Source organism: Hemiscyllium ocellatum, chromosome 5 (genome assembly GCF_020745735.1).
Source record: "Hemiscyllium ocellatum isolate sHemOce1 chromosome 5, sHemOce1.pat.X.cur, whole genome shotgun sequence".
Taxonomy (NCBI): domain Eukaryota; kingdom Metazoa; phylum Chordata; class Chondrichthyes; order Orectolobiformes; family Hemiscylliidae; genus Hemiscyllium; species Hemiscyllium ocellatum.
Window position 1 is genome coordinate 25132039 of NC_083405.1, and position 17741 is coordinate 25149779.

The 17741-nt window shown below is 40.8% G+C and overlaps 1 protein-coding gene across 1 annotated transcript in view; it reads right to left on the reverse strand.

Annotated features, from left to right (window-relative positions):
• Positions 1 to 399: 399 nt before the first annotated feature.
• Positions 400 to 17741, reverse strand: part of LOC132815923 (antizyme inhibitor 2-like) — a 63119-nt gene continuing 45777 nt past the window's right edge. Inside the window, exons 7-10 of the mRNA XM_060825298.1 lie at positions 10942 to 11104; positions 7437 to 7549; positions 711 to 925; positions 400 to 545 (exon numbers count right to left, since the gene is read on the reverse strand). Of these exons, the coding sequence (XP_060681281.1) occupies positions 512 to 545; positions 711 to 925; positions 7437 to 7549; positions 10942 to 11104 (525 nt within the window). The 3' untranslated portion in view covers positions 400 to 511. The remainder of the gene's footprint in view (positions 546 to 710; positions 926 to 7436; positions 7550 to 10941; positions 11105 to 17741) is intronic.

Here is a 17741-nt window from a genome sequence, read left to right on the forward strand (position 1 = left end):
AGGCAGTGCAGACATTCACTACGCTTATTGCAGGTATGGAAGGGTCACAGATTGAGTATATTGAGTCTGTACTTATTGGAGATTAGGAGGAGTGGAGGCCTTATTTAAACAAAGTTCTTTAGCTGACTTGACACGGGAAATGTAAAAAGGTTGTTTTCCCTTGTTGGAGATTCCGGGAACAGAGGGCATCATCTCAGACTATGGGACATACATTTAAGACAGGGATGAGGAGGAATTTGTTTTGTCAGAGGGGAGTAAATTTGTGGAATTCTTTATCACAGGCTGGATCATTAAGAGTGTTGAAGGCTGGGAAAGACAAATTTTAGTCAGTAAGAGAGACAAGGATTTTAGGGAAAAAGCAGGCAAATGGAGTTAAGGATTATCTGATTAGTCTTGATCGCAATAAGTGATAAAGCAGCAATGATGGACTAAGTGGCTGCTTCAATCCTAAATCTTATTGTCTGATGACCAGATGTTGAGTGTCTACATCATCCTGTTCTTCCACTGGAGATTATATTTCTTTCTTTATATTCTGAAGGGTTTCCCTGTATAGAAAATTTCACAGATTAAATCCCAAATATCACTAAACATGTCTGTGTAAATAAACTGTGCAAAGGAATCTATTTGCAATATATCGCAACAATAAGATGTAATGTAATGTCCAGCATCACAGTTTGTAAATTTATGGAGTTACATTCTCTTTTCCTTACCAGGCCTCCTCTGATATTGCATAGTGCGTTGGGGCTGCATGAAAACCATTGAACATGGTTGAGATGCTGATGGTGTATGCTCCATTGTCTTTAAAGAGCAACCAGTCTCCAATCTCCAGTTCAGGCAGCATCCAGGCACTGGAAATATGATCCCATGCATCACAGGTGGGTCCCCAAATGCTGGTGTTATACAGCTTTTGGTCCAGGGAGTGTTTCTGTGAGAAATAAATACCAGGTCAACTTTCTTAAAAATGTAATTTGTGGGGAGGTGAATGGAAAAATAATGTGGAGAGATGTAAAATGTAAGGCTGATTGACTATCACCCATTTTGCATCAGCACGCAAAGACAAGATCCTGTATGTGTGGGTCATTGCTATTTCCTTTCTCATTGCTATAAATTTATGGGTTCTCATTCCTTTGTTAATCACTGTATGAGCATGTTTAAGTTACAAAGCTAAATACAGATGGCGAAGGCTGTTTCCCAGCTGAGCTCAACTTTGCATTAGGCCCCATGTCACTTGAGAGCATTCTCCTATCTCCTGAATACTCCAGAATTTTTTTAATGTCCCAGTATCTGTTCATTGTTCAGATTATCATGATTCATTTTCACATATAGATAGGGTGATTAAGAAGGCATTTAGCACGCTTGCTTTCATTGCTGAGACCTTTAAGTATAGAAGGTGGAACATTATGTTGCAGTTGCACAGGATGTCGGTGGTTGGTGAGATCTTTTCTGGAGTATTGTGTCCAGTCTGGTCACCCTTTTATACGAGGGATATTATTAAGCTGTAGAGGGTTCAGAAGACATTTGCCAGGATGCTGCTGAGAATGGAGAGCTTGAGTTATATGGATAGGCTGGGACTTCTTTCATTGGATCATAGGGAGTTGAATGAAATGAGAAAGGTTGATAAAATAATGAGGGGTACAGATAAGGTGAATGGCAGGTTTCTTTTCTATATGAAGGGGGATTTCAAGATGAGGGGGATTATTTTAAAGGTGAGAGAAGAAATATTTTAAAAAGACATGAGAGGCAATTCTTTTCTACAGAAAATGAACTTCCAGAGGAGGTGATGTGTGCAGATATAATACAGTGTTTAGAAGTTTTTCAGGTAAGAACATGATATGGACCAAGCGCAGACCGGTGGGAGTAGTTTAGTTTGGGAATATAGTGAGCATGGACTAGTTGGACTGAAAGGACTGTTTCCATGCTGTATGATCCTGTGACTCTATCCTTGCATACTGCGTTCTTGCCCTGAAGTATTTTGTACCCAGGTTCCTTTGTCCATCGTTGTTGAATGCAAAAGGCTTGAGAAGCAGAAGTGAGCCATTCTGTCCATTTAGTCCCTGCATCATTCAGCATGTCCGTGGCTGAACTGATGATCCTCAGCTCTACTTTCCTACCTTGTGCCCATAACTCTAGATTTCCTTTCTGATCAAAAATCTGTCTGGATCAGACTTGAAATACACTTAACAATCTAATCTTGACCTGTGTGGTAAACCTTTCCATAGATTCACCATCCTCTGACAGAAAAAAAATTCTTCCTCGTTTTTGACTTAAATTACGACTCCTTACTCTGAGATTCAACCTTCTGGTCCTAGACACTCTCACAACGTGGAAGAACCTCTTCATGTTTACCCTGCCGATCTGATATGCTCCGATAAGGTCTCCCCTTATTCATCAAAATTGCCAACTATTAGTGCCAAAAATGATGCAGTGGCAAAATAACCCTCACCCTGTCACATTGCCTTCCACACCTTGACCGTATTGATGACTGTTGGGCTCTGGCAATCTTCCTTAACTTTCCTCATTTTTGTCAAAGAACAGCAGGCTAATCAGAGGGCATCTTGCCTGAGATGCTTCAATGTCCAACCAAAGTGGGCCTGGGTGAACCCTCAATCAATCATTCAAGTAAGATAGCAACGAGCTTAACTGATAGTTTTTGATATTTGGGAGGCCCACTCCTCCCAATCTGTAAAGTAACTGCAATTTAGTCAATTTAATTAGGGGCCGCTTGCGATATCACTTAATAGAATTAAAATAGTTGTTTCGTCTTCTAAATATTTACTTAGTAAAAAGCAGAGGAAGCATTCACATAGGAAACAACAGGCGGGGCAGAATGTTCAGTTAAATGATGGCTATCTGACCTATCCAAGAGATTGGAAGTGCTTACCATTTACGAAGGTCCTGCTTGATTTTGTCGAATAAATGTGCAAAATTGGCTTTAAATAGCCGATCAAAAACGGGAGAATTAAGTATACCCGAGTTAAGAAAGCCCTCCTGTGACCCTCTAAAGGGGAACCAAGATCCGTCTTCAGGATCAGACACTCTCAGGAGACCGAGGGCATGGTCTCTGACTTTGCAAAATTGATCTTACAACCTGAGAAGCCACCAGATAAATTGATGCATTGTATCATGTGTGGCACCAAGACTGTTGGGTTTGATATGCAGACAAGAATGTCATCTGTATACAGTGCGATCTTATGTGACTTCATCCCCACTTCTAGAGCGGTTATATTGGGATCCCTGCGTATTGCATCCGCCAGCAATTTGATCACCAAAGTGAAAAGCAATGGTGACAAAGGATAGCCCTGTCAAATGCTCCTACAATTATTAAAATTGCTTGACCGTACACCATTGGTGAGGACTGTGACAAGAGGATCACGATACAAAACCTCTACCCACCTAATGAAGGTCTCTCCCAGGCTAAACTGTTTCGATGTATGAAAAAGATATGGCCACTCAACCTTGTCAAATGCCTTTTCAGCATCAAAGGAGATCACCAATCCCTGTACTGATTGCTGTTGACATACACAAATCATGTTAAGTAATCTCCTGACATTATCCGTTGATGTGCAATCCTTTATGAACCCTGACTGGGTCCTCCTTAATGATGGAGGGCAGTCCCGTTTTTAACCTTAATGCCAGAGTCTGGGATAGAATTTTGAAGTCAACATTCAGGGCAAAATGGGTCTGTAGGAAACACAATCCTCCAGGTCCTTCCCTTTTTTAAGAATGAGAGAGATGTTTGCTACACTTAGAGGTCGTGGGAGGTGGCCACGAGTATGAGAGTCGTTAAACATAGACCCTGACAATGTACTTATAGAAGCCTTAGAAAACTCATTGGGGAGACTGTCAGGACCCGGTGCCTTCCCATTCTGGAGCAGCCTCACAGCCTCCTGCACCCCTTCCTCTGACAATGGGGCATTGAGGAGAGACTCTTGTTCAGGGCTCACTCCCGGAATGTCTACACTCTTTAAAAAAAGACTCCATCCTAACCCACCCACTCACAGCTTTCAGACTGGTGTAATTAAGAGTAAACATTCCAGAATGTTGGATTAATCCTTTTAGGATCGAAAGTCAAATTTTCAGTGTCCTCTCTGATTGAAGTAATGGCTTGAGGGAGCCACTGTTTTTCCTAGCAAGGTATGCGAGGTACTTGCCTGGCTGACCCCTATGCTCAAACAGCCTTTGACTTGTAAATGTAAGCTCCCTGTTGGCTGTCCGTGAGAATATGGAGTTCAGCGTAGACTGAAGCACCATGATTCTCTGCAGTTTAACCACCGGAGTGTCTGTCAAAGTATGCCTTTTCAACTACTTTCAGACATGTCTCGATCAAACGTTGCGGCTTGCCCATCTTTCGTTTCTTACTAGCTGAATAGGAAATAACCAACCACCTAGCAACGTCATTAGCTGTTTCCCAAAGAATGATTGGGCTACTAGCTGAGCCTGAATTAATATCTATAAACGTCCTGAACTCAGTAGAAAATAATTCAATAAACTTGTATCCTTGAGGATGAAGGGGTCCAGTTGCCAGTGCCTCAAGTCTACCACCATATCTTTACTTCTATCCATTGAATACACAGGGGCATGATTGGAAATCGTGATATTGCCAGTTGTACATGACGCCACCATGTCCAGATGTGCTGCGAGGGTCAGAAAAAGATCAATCCTGGTATGGCATTTACGTGGGTTCAAAAGGAACGTAAAGTCCCTGTCGGTACGGTGAAGGGAGTATACCAATATCTACCAACCTCAATTCAGCACGTGAATCCCTTAAGTTTTTAGATTGCAAAGAAGATACTGTGGGCCTTTGGGCAATCTGTCTACCATAAGGTCTATGAGACAATTGAAACCCCCTCCTATGATGATATGTTGAGATGCAAGGTTAACTAGTCTAGAAAGTGTCTATCAAGAACTTAAGGAGATGGGCCGAGGGACAATAAACATTTAAGATAATGTATTCTTCCCCATGTATCAAAGTTTTAAGGATTACAAATTTCCAGTGTGCGCCTTTTAATGCACTCTAATAATTTAAATGGGAGTTTCATACTAACTAAAATGGCCACCATCTACTCCAGAGAGGAAGAACTCGAACTGCAGTTTGATGAGCTTAAATGCAAAAGAATCCACAGAACCCCAAAACTACACAGACTAAAATAATTGACAAAACTTACAAAAACTATGTACAGCAAAAACAGAAAAACAAAATATTGCCAAAGACACTGATTGGACGAATTTACCCCCCAATCAAAGGGGGTACTTTTACAGATCCTACAATCCGACTAACCATCCCAACTGCCCTCTCAACTTCTACCAGTTAGGATCACTCCACATATACCAACCGCCCAGTAGAGACCAAAAAAACACCCAAGAGCAAGGTTAGTACTATAAATAAGTAAACTAAAAATAAATATGTCACCATTCCCTTAACATAGAAATTAAAGATAAATTCTCTATCTGCCCCGGACATCATTTCACGCAACTTATTACCAGAAAGGAGACTCCACCAACCCCTTGTTTAAAAAAAAGCAAACCCGAACAGCTCTGTCCTCTACGCCTATTCAGCTGTTTGGCTTAAGCCAATGTATCCACAAAGTTCTTCGCTTTCTCTGATGAGTTGAACAAATGTATGAATCCATTATGATTGATCCGAGGCACTGCTGAATATCTTAAAGAATGCTGGATGCCAAGTTCTCTCAATCTCCTCTTGATGCCAACCTAGGACTTCCTTTTCCAGACCACTGATGCTGAGAAGTCCTGAAAAAACATGACCCTGGAGCCGCCATCTCCAATGCCCTCTGATCCCTCCCTTGCTTGTCTTTATCATGATGGAACCTTACCAGGACAGAGCGTGGGCACTGATCCACACCTGCTTTTCGTGCTGCAATCTGGTGGGCTCTCTCAATTGTTTTCCTACCCTTTTCAATCTTCAACCCAAGAAATTCCAGAAAACACTTCTTGAAGAGCTCTGCCGGCTGCTCACATTCCGTACCCTCCGGTATGCCAAAAACGCACAGGTTCTTTCTTCTGCCTCTGTTTTCGAGATCATCTGCCAGATCCAACAACCATGGACCTGTGTTTCCAGGGCTTCAGTGCAGCTCTTGGATGAGTCAGTCTCTGGCTCTACCCCTGCAGCCTGGCGCTCAAGCTCATTGCTCCTTTTTCCCCCAAGTCTTGCAGCATAGCAGATACAGGAGCCAGTTCTCTTCAATTTCTTTCCTGAATCTGCTTCCTCAGGACCTCGAGATTTAGCTAGCTTCTCAACCAGGGTCTAGTGAGTAAGCAGGCCTGCTACTTCAGTGTGCTAGACCATGGCCCCGGCCCAAGGAAAGCTTCTTCCTTTCTTTGGCAATTTCCAGCTGCAAGATCATAGGTAAGTAGATTTTTTTCAGGTTTCTAGCTCCTTTACTATGATTTTTCTCACAATTAAGTGTTTGGGATGGGTTCTGGCTCTGTCATGTCGATGTTGCAGCATGGAGACCAGCAAACGTGATCCTAACAGGATGCTACCATCTTGGATCCCCATGGTCACGTTATTGACTCCTTCTCTGACATATGTGTCAACGAATAAAGCTTTCCTTCCTTCTTAAGAATGAATATTTCCTACTTCAAATATTCCCTTTATATCAGAGTGCATTTTCTGGCAACCAATTAATGAAGTAATTTCAATTAATCTTGAATAGTTTTAGGGTTAGGACTAACCTCTACCCTTACTCCCATTATCACAGCTTTTAAATTGTCCTCTGAAAAATATTCCTAAATATCAGGAAAGCTTCTACAATGCAATATTTTTGTATGTTATTTCTATGGTCCTATATGTGATCCAGCACAACCTCAGAGGTCTATTTCTGCACTGGACCAGCTCATCTTCTACTGCAACCACCATCCATATCCTTGTTCTCTTGACTATTTTAACACTGCCCTAGCTGGTTACTTCCACGCTCTGTAAATGTGAGCTATTTCAACACTCAGCCTCCTGTTCATCTTTCACACTGGGCCTACATTGATACCTAGTCCAGTAATGTTTTGATTTTAAAATCTTCATCATTGTTTTCAAATTCTTCAATGGCCCCATTCTTCCTCATTTCTGTAACCATCCAGCTTTGCATCCCTCACTGATCTCTGAGCTCCTCTGATTCTAACTTCCTTACATAAGTCTGATTTTAATTCTTCCAATATTCTCAGCTGGAACTTCAGCTGCCTTGGACTTAAGCTTTCAACGTTCCTCAAAAAACAGCACAAATTTCCCAATCTCTCTATTTTTAATCTCTTTTAAGAATCTTCTAATAACCTAAGTCTTCGAACATATTTTTGTTCACTTCTTGTTGGTGCTAAATAAGTAGAAATAATTGATCTTCAGTAGATTGCAACAATTTACAACAATAAAACATCATTCTTATATTATACAATGCTTATATTATAAAAGTCTTTTCTAAAACTCTTACTTTATAGACGATTGGCTTCAATAGGGCACGATACTTTTCAAAGGTACAGAAAGAACCATACAGACCATCATTTAAATAATACATCATGGTCTTCTCATTCCCGGCCTCCTCATCTAAGGAAAAAAGAATTGAAGACTTATTGAAAGACTCACAAATAGATTTCTAAATTGCCATTGTGATGGTCAAAAAGGATTATGAAGGTAAAGAAGAAAGTTCTTCTTTGTTGACATTTGTGCCACCTTGTCTCGCACATTCAGGAAAGGTAATTGGTAGAACAGGTGCCTGATTTTATTTTAGTTTCTAATATTTTCCATTTCTGGAAGGAATTGTCTGCTTCAGTGCTGCCAGGATGCAGCATCACTTCTTAGTTGTCATTGTTTACATGGGCTGCATGGATTGTGAACTAGAAAGATTTAATGACAGTAACACTTAAGTGGAAGAGTACTCCATTGGTTCATTTTGATGTTGCGCTTCACAAACAGTGCAAACTCTTACCCTCAGCTGACACGTCTTTTCATGCGAATTACTACAGGCTACATTCAACTGGTGTGTACAGTTTGAAAGGGTGGGGGAAACAATTTTCATTGTTAGTTTGACAAAAAAAATTGAATAAATACTTGTAAAGAAAAGAATTGTAGGGTTATGAAGAAAAGAACAGTGTGGAATGAAACTAATTAAAATGCCAGCACAGACTCCAATGGCGTGAATGGCCCCATTCTTTGCTATATAATTTTATGCTGGGTGCATCAGATGCTAGTCTGATCCTGTCTTTCAGAAAACACATAAAATAAGTTACTGAACAACAATCAAGGAGTAAGAGCCTGACCAATTTTATAATCAGATTGCTATCCTTTGTTACTGATTTCCACTATGAGGCACTGCATTTCTGACCAAGACTTCTGAATCCAGCCTCTTCAGAAATGTGGAGCAGACCAAGTATCAGCATCCTCCTTCGTCAAGGAAACCAAGCCTGCTCCCTTATGGCACTAGATGGCATATTCTGGTATTGGTTCAATCACCAGCATATTCAAATACTTTGGGATATTTAAACAATTTTCCAGTGTGTTAGTGAATGAATGTGAATTGGTGAGATGGCATGATGGTGGAATGGCAGGTTGGCAGCTGGATGGGTTGGTGAAGTGTTTGGCGGTATTGGGTACAGTGGCAGTGAGTTAGATTGAGTTGAGGAAGATGGGATGAGACATATGGTCAATGTGAGGTTTTGGAGGAGGGCCCATAGGGATGGAAGGTCAAGACGGCGGAGGTTTGAGAAATTTGCTGGGTCAGAGGGAGCAGGTGGATGGTCAGAAGTCAAGGTTCAGAGAACGGGTGTTGGGTTCAGGAATGCAGGTTATCGTAAATATGATTCTTTTCTTCTTATACTGATGTCCACTCAATTCTTTATTCATGCAAAAGTGACTGTGGCAGTGGCATCGGGGTGGCTGGTGAGCTCGAAGCGGGTCTGTAGCAGCAGTGTCTAGGGGGCATCTGGCAGAGGAGCAAGGACACAGCCGAACATCAGCTGCATTAATTGAGGCAACATCAGCCCAGTGGCAAAAGATGGTGCCTGTGGAGCAGTGCACTGACGCCACTAGCAAAGCAGTGGCAGAAGGATAATGGACTCCCTTTAAGGATATCATTTTTTTTTGTTATTCTTAAACTGTTTTTAATGGCACTGGATTATGGTGACAATGGAAACTTTTCACTTGAATTTTATAGTGAAAAATATGGTAAAATAATGAGACAATAAAATCCATCTGTTTGTCCCTTTTATTATGAGCAAGAACAGCTAATCTTTGGATTCCTTTTGTATTCACCTCGTGAGGTGCTTCCATTTAAAAAAAAAGAATCTTCCTTTTACAGAGCTATGTTGATCATGTTATGAGTTCTGTCAGTTGCTATAATCTCCTTAATAATGGAATTCAGCAATTCCCCAAGGGATGTTAGGCAATGGCTACCTTTTTTCTTGAACAGAGATGTTACATGAAATATGTCCCAATCTGGTGGCATCCTTCCAGAACATAAGGAATTTTGATTAAACCTAAGATTAAAATCCATACATTCACTACCTCAGCTGAGATTTTACAGTCGTCCTAGAAAGCAGGCACCTAGTCCACTGGTCTTTTCAGTTTTCTTGTTGCTTTCTGACCATTTGTTCTCTCTTGTAGAGAGCTTGCTCCCTCCCGTTCAAGCTTCATTTTCAAGTATCTTTGAGAAGTCTTCTTCAGTGAAGACAACTACATAATTACAGCTCCACCATTTCCCTACTTTCCATTATCAATTGATATGCTGAATTCCAGAAGTGAGGCAAGGCTGACAACTCTTGACATCAAGACTGCATTTGACTGAGTGTGACATGAGGGGGCCCGAGCAAAACTGTAATCAATGGGAATCTGGGAGGGGGGTAAGATTTATTGCTCTAGTTGCTCTTGAGGTGGTAGTAGACTACCTTCTTGAACCACTGCAGTCCATGTGTCAAGATATACCAAGAATGCTATTAGAGAGGGTGTTCCAGGATTCTGATCCAGCAACATTGAAGGAATTGTGATATATTGCCAAGGTTGATGGTAAAAGCCTTTAGAGAAGAATTTTCAGGTGGTGGTCCTGTGTATTTGGTACCTCATCCTTCTAGTTAGAAGTGGTTGTGGGTTTTGAAAGTGCTGACTAAGAAGCTTTAGTGAATCTCTGCAGTGCATCTTGTAGATGGTGCACACTGTGCCACTGAGCATCAGTGGCAGAGAAAGTGGATGTTACGCTGATCAAGCGGGATGTTTTGTCCTGAATAGTGTCAAACTTCTTTGGTGGTGTTTGAGCTGCACTCATTTAAGAAAGTGGGGTGAGTTCCATTGTACTCTTGTGGATGGTGGACAAGCCTTGGGGAGTGAGGAGATGAGTTATTTGTACATAGGAATCCTCACCCTTGATCGACTCTTTTCCCTATTGTATTTAGTTTACTTCCTGGAGAAAGGTCAGTGGACCCAAATTGTTAACTGTGATTTCTTCCACTGATGTTACCAGACCTCCTTTGTGTTTCCAGCAATTTCTGTGTTTATTTCTAAATATTAGGTAAGTAAGTTAGATCTCTCCCAAAACTCACTAACTCAGAGATGGAGACATTTGCACAGATCCTGGCAGTATGGCTCAGTGGTTAGCACTGCTGCCTGAGAGCGCCAGGGACATGGTTTTGATTCCAGCCTCAGGAGTCTGTGCATACTCCACATGTTCTCCCTGTGTCTGCATGGGATTCCTCTGGGTGCTCTGGTTTCCTCCCCCAATCCAAAAATGTGCAGGTTAGGTGAATCAGCTAAATTGTCCAGGTGTTCAGGGATGTGTAGGTTAGGTGCATTAGTCAGAGATAAATATAGGATAATAGGGGAGGGTCTCCGTGGGTTAATCTTTGGAGGGTTGATGTGAACTTATTGGGCCAAAGGGCCTGTTTCCATACTAAGGATTCAATGATTCTATGATCCTGAAATTTTCATCTTTTGATGAAGATGAAAATTACCATTGAAGTTGGGTTGAGACTTTTCAACAATTTTTCTAGCGATGATATTCACAACCAGTGTGAAAGATGAGGTCACATAATACCGGCCTGGTTCAGCGATTATCTGCACTTCAGTTTTGTCAGGAAAATAAATATCCAATGCAGGATTGATCTCTGCTGCTATCTAAAACAAGGAAAAGAATGAGAGATTATGGTCAGATAACTAGCGTTTGGATTTAATTCAAAAATCACATGATACCAGGTTATAGTCAAACAGGTTTAATTGGAAGCACTAGCTTTCGGAGCACTGCTGCTTCATCACGTGGTTGTGGATAAAGGAGCAGCGCTCCAAAAGCTCGTGCTTTCAATTAAACCTGTTGGACCAAAACCTGGTGTGGTGTGATTTGTTTTAACTTTGTATACCCCAGTCCAACACCAGCATCTCCAAAGCAGGATTTAATTTAGTTTGATTTAATTTATTATTGTCACATACCGAGGCACTGTGAAAATTACTGTTCTGCATGCGAGCCATACAAATCGTACCTTACATAAGTACATCAGGATAGTAGAGCAGAATGCAGCACATAGCATTATAGAGAGGGAGAAGGTACACAGAAAAATTAACTCTAATATGTGAGAGGCCTGTTCATAAGTATGATAACAGTGGAGAAGAACATGTTCTTAAATCTGTTGGCTTTAAGCAAATTAATAGGGATAGCATAAATGAAGTTTTCATGGAATGTAATGAAGGATAATGGATTAATGTATTGCATCATTCATAATTAATATTATTTGACAAAGTGCGACATTGCTTTTCAGAATGATCTCTTACGAGCACAGAAATGACCTTTAAGCTGTTATTTTGTGTCACAGCCAATAATGGGAGCAGGACAAAGGTGCAACCTGCACGACAAGAAACATACTGCATTAATATTGCTGGGAATTCCTTAAATAAAACTGACCTAAAACTGCCAATAATCAACTACCGACACAAACAAAGTTGTCTCCAAATGTTGAGACTATGCCACGTTTTGCTGGAGAAAATAAAAATTTGCAGGGCTAAATGAAAAAAAAAAGTTAGGGGTTCACTGAATTGTTCTTATAGTAAGCAAACACATGCAACACAAGCTGAGTGACCTCCTTCTGTCCTATAGTCATTCTGTTTTATAAGAAGCTGCTTTTGAACGGATGAAACTCGCTGTCAAGGGATATACTGCATAGATTAGAGAGGCACTGTGTTTCCTTTTAATAGACTGGACTACCTCAATAAATGCAGTGGCTACAAGAGCAGATCAGAGCCTAAGAATACTGCCTCTGTGACGTACTTCTGACTCCCCAAAGCCTGTCTTTCATGGACAAGATACAAGTCATGAATGTGATGGAATATTCCCCACTTGCCTGGATGAGTACAGCTCCACCAACTCTCAAGAAGCGTGACAGCATGTAGAACAAAGTATCCTGTTCGATAGGCATCACCTCCACAGTCGCCTACTCCCTGAAACATGGACTCTCTGCCATAGAGTATATACCATCTACAACATGCAGTGCAGAAATTCACCAGCAGATATATGAGAACACTACCAGTTGCAAGTTCACCTCAGGCTATGAAAAGGGTAATAAAAGACAGGCAGGGTCAGTTTGATGTAGCCATGATAAGGAGTGTTTGACCCTGTTGAAGCAGAGATATGGATGCCCTCAAAGGCTCTGCAATGAGACGGAAAATACTCATTGACTCATCGAAGACTCTGGCTTTTAACTGACTAAAATGGAGAAGGCTCATTCAAGATGACAACGACCACATTGAGAGATTGAGAAACCTTGCTGAGAATATGCACTGTGAGGATGAAGTATCTGGGAGGAGAGAAATCTTCAAACAATCCGTCTCCCCAACCCTTCATGCCCCGTATATGGCTGAATCTACAGATTACACATCTCAGTAATTAGTCATTCTTAAAGGTACTGAACAGGAATGGAATCGAATTATCTACAATTCTTTGGAATTGCCTACAAAAGAATGGTTCTATCAGAGACTGGTTGAAAGGGCAGGTGACCAGTTCCTTTCAGGAGGCATGGCAGAAATATTTGTATCCTCAGTTTAACTCTATTTATATTATTTAATCTGCTGAGGCCGTACTCGGTCACAGGAGGCAAAAGGAAGTGCAAACAGGCCAAGACATCAGATAAGCCTCCAAAGGGTTTTTATCAGTCTGCTCAGAGATCTTATTATCCCTACATTGTGAAAGCAGGCCATTTAGCCCATTTAATCCATGCTGGCCCTCTAAAGATTGTCCCACCCAGACAAGCCCCCCCACTCCTGTTCTTCTAACCCGGCATTTCCCATGGTTAATTCACCTGCCCCGAACACTGGGCAATTTAGCATAGCCAATCCAACTAACCTTATAACTTTTGAATTATGAGCTGAAACTGGTGCACCGGAGGAAACACTGGGAGAATGTGCAAACTCCAAACAGCCAGTCACCCAAGTCTGGAATTGAACCTGCATCCCTGGCACTGTTGGAGCAGCACTAACCCACTGAGTCTCTGTGCCACCCATTACTGCCATCACAGGAATCCACCTGGTAAACTTTGTTACACTCACAGCCATAGTCACAACCTTCTTTTTCACATAATGAGACCAAAAGTGCAAACAATACTCCAGGTGTAGTCTTACCAAGACCATGTAAGATTGCCGCAAGACATCCCTGCTTGTGGACTCTAACCCTATTGCTCAGGCCAACATCTCACTTGCCTTCTTTATCTGGCTGTGCCTGCAGGCTTACTTTCAGCAACTGGTGTACAAGAACACCCAAGTCTTGTGGCACTTCCCTCTTTTCCAATCTATCAACATTCAAATAACGATCTGCCTTCCTGTTTTTATTACCAGTGTGAATAACCTTACATTTGCCCACATTCTCCTTCATCTGCCATGCATTTACCAACTCACTGAACATGTCCAAATCACACTGAAGCATTTCTGCAACTTCCCACTCAACTTTGTGTCATCTGCAAGCTTGGAGATATTACATTTAGTTCCTTCATCTAAATCGTTAATATATTGCGAATAGCTGGTGGTCCTAGTACTGATCCATGTATGTGACCAGTGGGCTATGACTGGTATTCAGAAAAAGACCAACTTATTCCTCCTGTTTGTCAACCAGTTCACTATCCATGTGTTACATTATACTCCAACCCCATGCATTTTAATTTTACTTGCTAATCTCGTACAGTAGGCTTTCAATAAGGTATCATGTAATTCCAATTAAATCACATACACTGGCTCCCCCTTATTAACTTTGCAAGTTACATCCAATAAAAGCATGTTCTCCCCTTCCAATCCAGTCGCTGTTTACCAAGTGCTCCATTATTAAATCTTTTTATAATGGACTCCAGCATTGACCCCACTATTGTTGTCGGGCTAAATGACCTATCACACTCTGATTTCTCTCTACCTCATTTATTAAGTAGTGAGGTTACATTAGTGACCTTAGTGTAAATCCTAAATGGTGATGCTCTAATGTGATAAGATTATGACCTGTTGTTTTGGATAGATGTGCAATTATACCTTTGATTAGGTTGATCAAAAAATATTTGCCAGTGAAATGTCAATCCATTGGGTTCTATAGCTCTTTAATTGTTGTCTTAAATGGAGGTGTTCGCAAATAAAATCATTGTGGTACACAAACAAGTTTATACAGTGTACAATGTCCTTGTATTAACACACAGCTGCCTTTATTTCTGCAGAATGAGTATTTATCCGCTTCAACCAGTACCTAATGCCACATTTTATTATGTTTAGCATAGAATTTTATGTATTTGACCATGAACAGCTCAAAAAACATCACTGAACAAATTGAATCTGGAATAATTTGTTAAATGCATTTGCACACACCTATTCCCTAACGTCATCTGCACTCATTTCTTTTGAGTAAATAAGGGCAAGAAAAATAATTTAGAAGATAGCGGAACTTATGGATATGTTAGGTGTAAAATTTCATGATTGAAAGTGTATTTTTACAGCAGCCTTTAAGGTCAAAAAATTTGGACGCATCAAAAAAAAGGCCAATTTTACTTTCAATAAATTTTTGAAGCTCAGTTTCAAATGAAGTGCCATAAATTTGACACCGCCTTCAATTTAAAACAGCATATTATTCTTTACTTTGGATAAATATGTTATGGTCATAATCCTGTGAAACAGAATATGCAAACTGGCACATTCAAATAGTTGTTTGAATGGAATGCCAAAATTAGGTTGGGCCAATTAGCATAAAGTAAAAAGAATTAGGTTGTAGGGGCAGGGATGGGAGAGGGGTGATGGAAAAAGACTCCTGTTAACTGGTGTATAATTGCTAAGTTCCAATTGCAATATATTCAAATTCTCTTTTTGGGTTTAAAAAAAAGGTACTGTCTGTGAGGATTTAGTTACAATGGTAATTCATTCTAATTTTAGTTGCATTAAGTCATGTGGAAACAAATATTTCTTTTATACCTAATGATTGAATTGGAAGTTCAATTGAAAAAACAATTAATTTCATGCAGTCAAAATATTAATTTTACAATGAAATGCCTAATGCATGAATGTTCCAGCATTATGACATGCCTCTGGAGCAGCTGGGTCTTGAAGCCAGGCCTCCCGGTTCATTCCAGTAAAGAATTCATCAAACAATATAACCAGTCTCCAACTTATTTTAACTAATAACACATCTACTTTTTCTTACTGAAACCTGTTTAAGTAGACTAGGCACCCCCAAGCCTAGTTTTTATGATGATAGTGAGCAGAGTCTTGGCCACTGATAGGAATAACCTGCACGGACCATTTATTAACCATTAATTAAAGTATTCCAAACAGTTAGCACATTTCAGTACACTTGTATCAGAATGTGTTGTTTCTGAATCAATCAGATGATGTTTAGTTTTCCATTGTCTAACCCACAGGACGAACAGAGTCTCAGAAAATGATAACTGGCAAGTAATTTGCCATATTTACTTCGCAGTTTCCGGTCTTGGCCTCCTGCTCTTTCAAATCTGCTGAGACCCCAACGCTTCCCAGTGAATTGTACCGCCATGCTACTGGCATATTTGCACCTGGGAGGCACATGTAAAATAGGACGATGGTAAACGATCTGACTTTCTACTCAGTCACAGCCCCCCTGCCCGTCAAGTGGAATGCTTTGGGAAGGTGGAGCATCGTGCAGCCTGTTCCCTCACAAAGCAATCACTAGCCAAATTAAATGTCTGTATACAGACCTGCTGTAATACAAAGTAAGGCTGAGAAAGATGCAACGAAGAAGGCAAGCCCACCATTTTATCATCCCAGCTATAAAAATGGGAAGGAAGGGTGTAATCTCCACTAGTGGCTGCTGTATTCCAGTTGAGGTTCCCCTCTCCCAGGACATTCCTTCCCCTTTCACTTTAGCCTCCTAAACCTTGCTGTGCCTCCCCTTCTTCTCAGGCTTTCTAAAGTCCCTGATCCCTTCTTGACAATAAAACATGAACTCACCGTAGACTACTCAGAAAAAACTTTGAAGATTAATTCAAGAGTAAAAGGGTAAATGGAGCTGAAAACAGAGGGTAATGTGAAGTTTAAAAGAGCAAATGTATGTGTATATGTGCTTGTGTACACACATTCAGTTTCAAATGTTAATAAAAGAATATTAATGCAACTTCAATATTATTTTAAAGCTTTGTATTCTATGTTTAAATGTATGTATTTTGTGCAGTGTTTAGATTTTAAACTAGTGATATTTTTGTGTAAGGTTTACAAATTAATTCATTTAATCTTTCCAAAACCATGAATTTTAAAGCAAATGCATCAGGGAGTAGGCGAGTGCAAGGATGCCAAATGTTAATAGGAGTCGAGAGTGTGATGTTGGAAAAGCACAGCAGTTCAGACATCATCTGAGAGGCAGGAGAATCGATGTATTATGCCCAAAATGTCTATTCTCCTGCTCCTTAGATGCTGCCTGACCTGCTGTGCTTTTCCAGCACCACACTCTAGACTCTGAGCTCCAGCATCTGCAATCCTCACTTTTTCATCAGTATTAATAGGAGTTTGCTAACACTGAGGAGGTTTACAACGAGAGATTAGATTAGATTACTTACAGTGTGGAAACAGGCCCTTCGGCCCAACAAGTCCCGCCGAAGCGCAACCCACCCATACCCCTACATTTACCCTATACCTAACACTACGGGCAATTTAGCATGGCCAATTCACCTGACCTGCACATCTTTGGACTGTGGGAGGAAACCGGAGCACCCGGAGGAATCCCACACAGACACGGGGAGAACGTGCAAACTCCACACAGTCAGTTGCCCGAGTCGGGAATTGAACCCGGGTCTCTGGCGCTGTGAGGCAGCAGTGCTAACCATTGTGCCACCGTGCCGCCCAAAGAGAGAAAACACCAAGCATCAGAATCCAGATTTTGCAAGTTTTGTTTTGATATCGTTCAAATGTTTTGGTTCAGTTTGATGGAGACCTGATTGGGATTGGAAGTTTGTGCAGTTTATCCTAGACCAGAATATTGTTCAAAGCAGTTAAAGAGGGTAAATGCCTCCAGCGAAATAGTGCAGTTTGTGAATCATCCATTCCAGCCATGTTTGTTTAGAATTTTGCAATAATTAAAAGTTGAAGAAAGTTTAGTCTCTCAGTTGTGGGAGTATTTATGGAAAAAGACTTCACAATCCACAGGGCAGGAAGTGAGAAGAAGCAGTTAAGTCAAATCTATAGATTGAATAGGAAGAAAAAGGTTCTTGATCAAGTGTGAAGTGACGGTAAAAAAATTGGACTTTTTTTTGCTCTGTGTTTTGAATCTTTCAAATTTTAT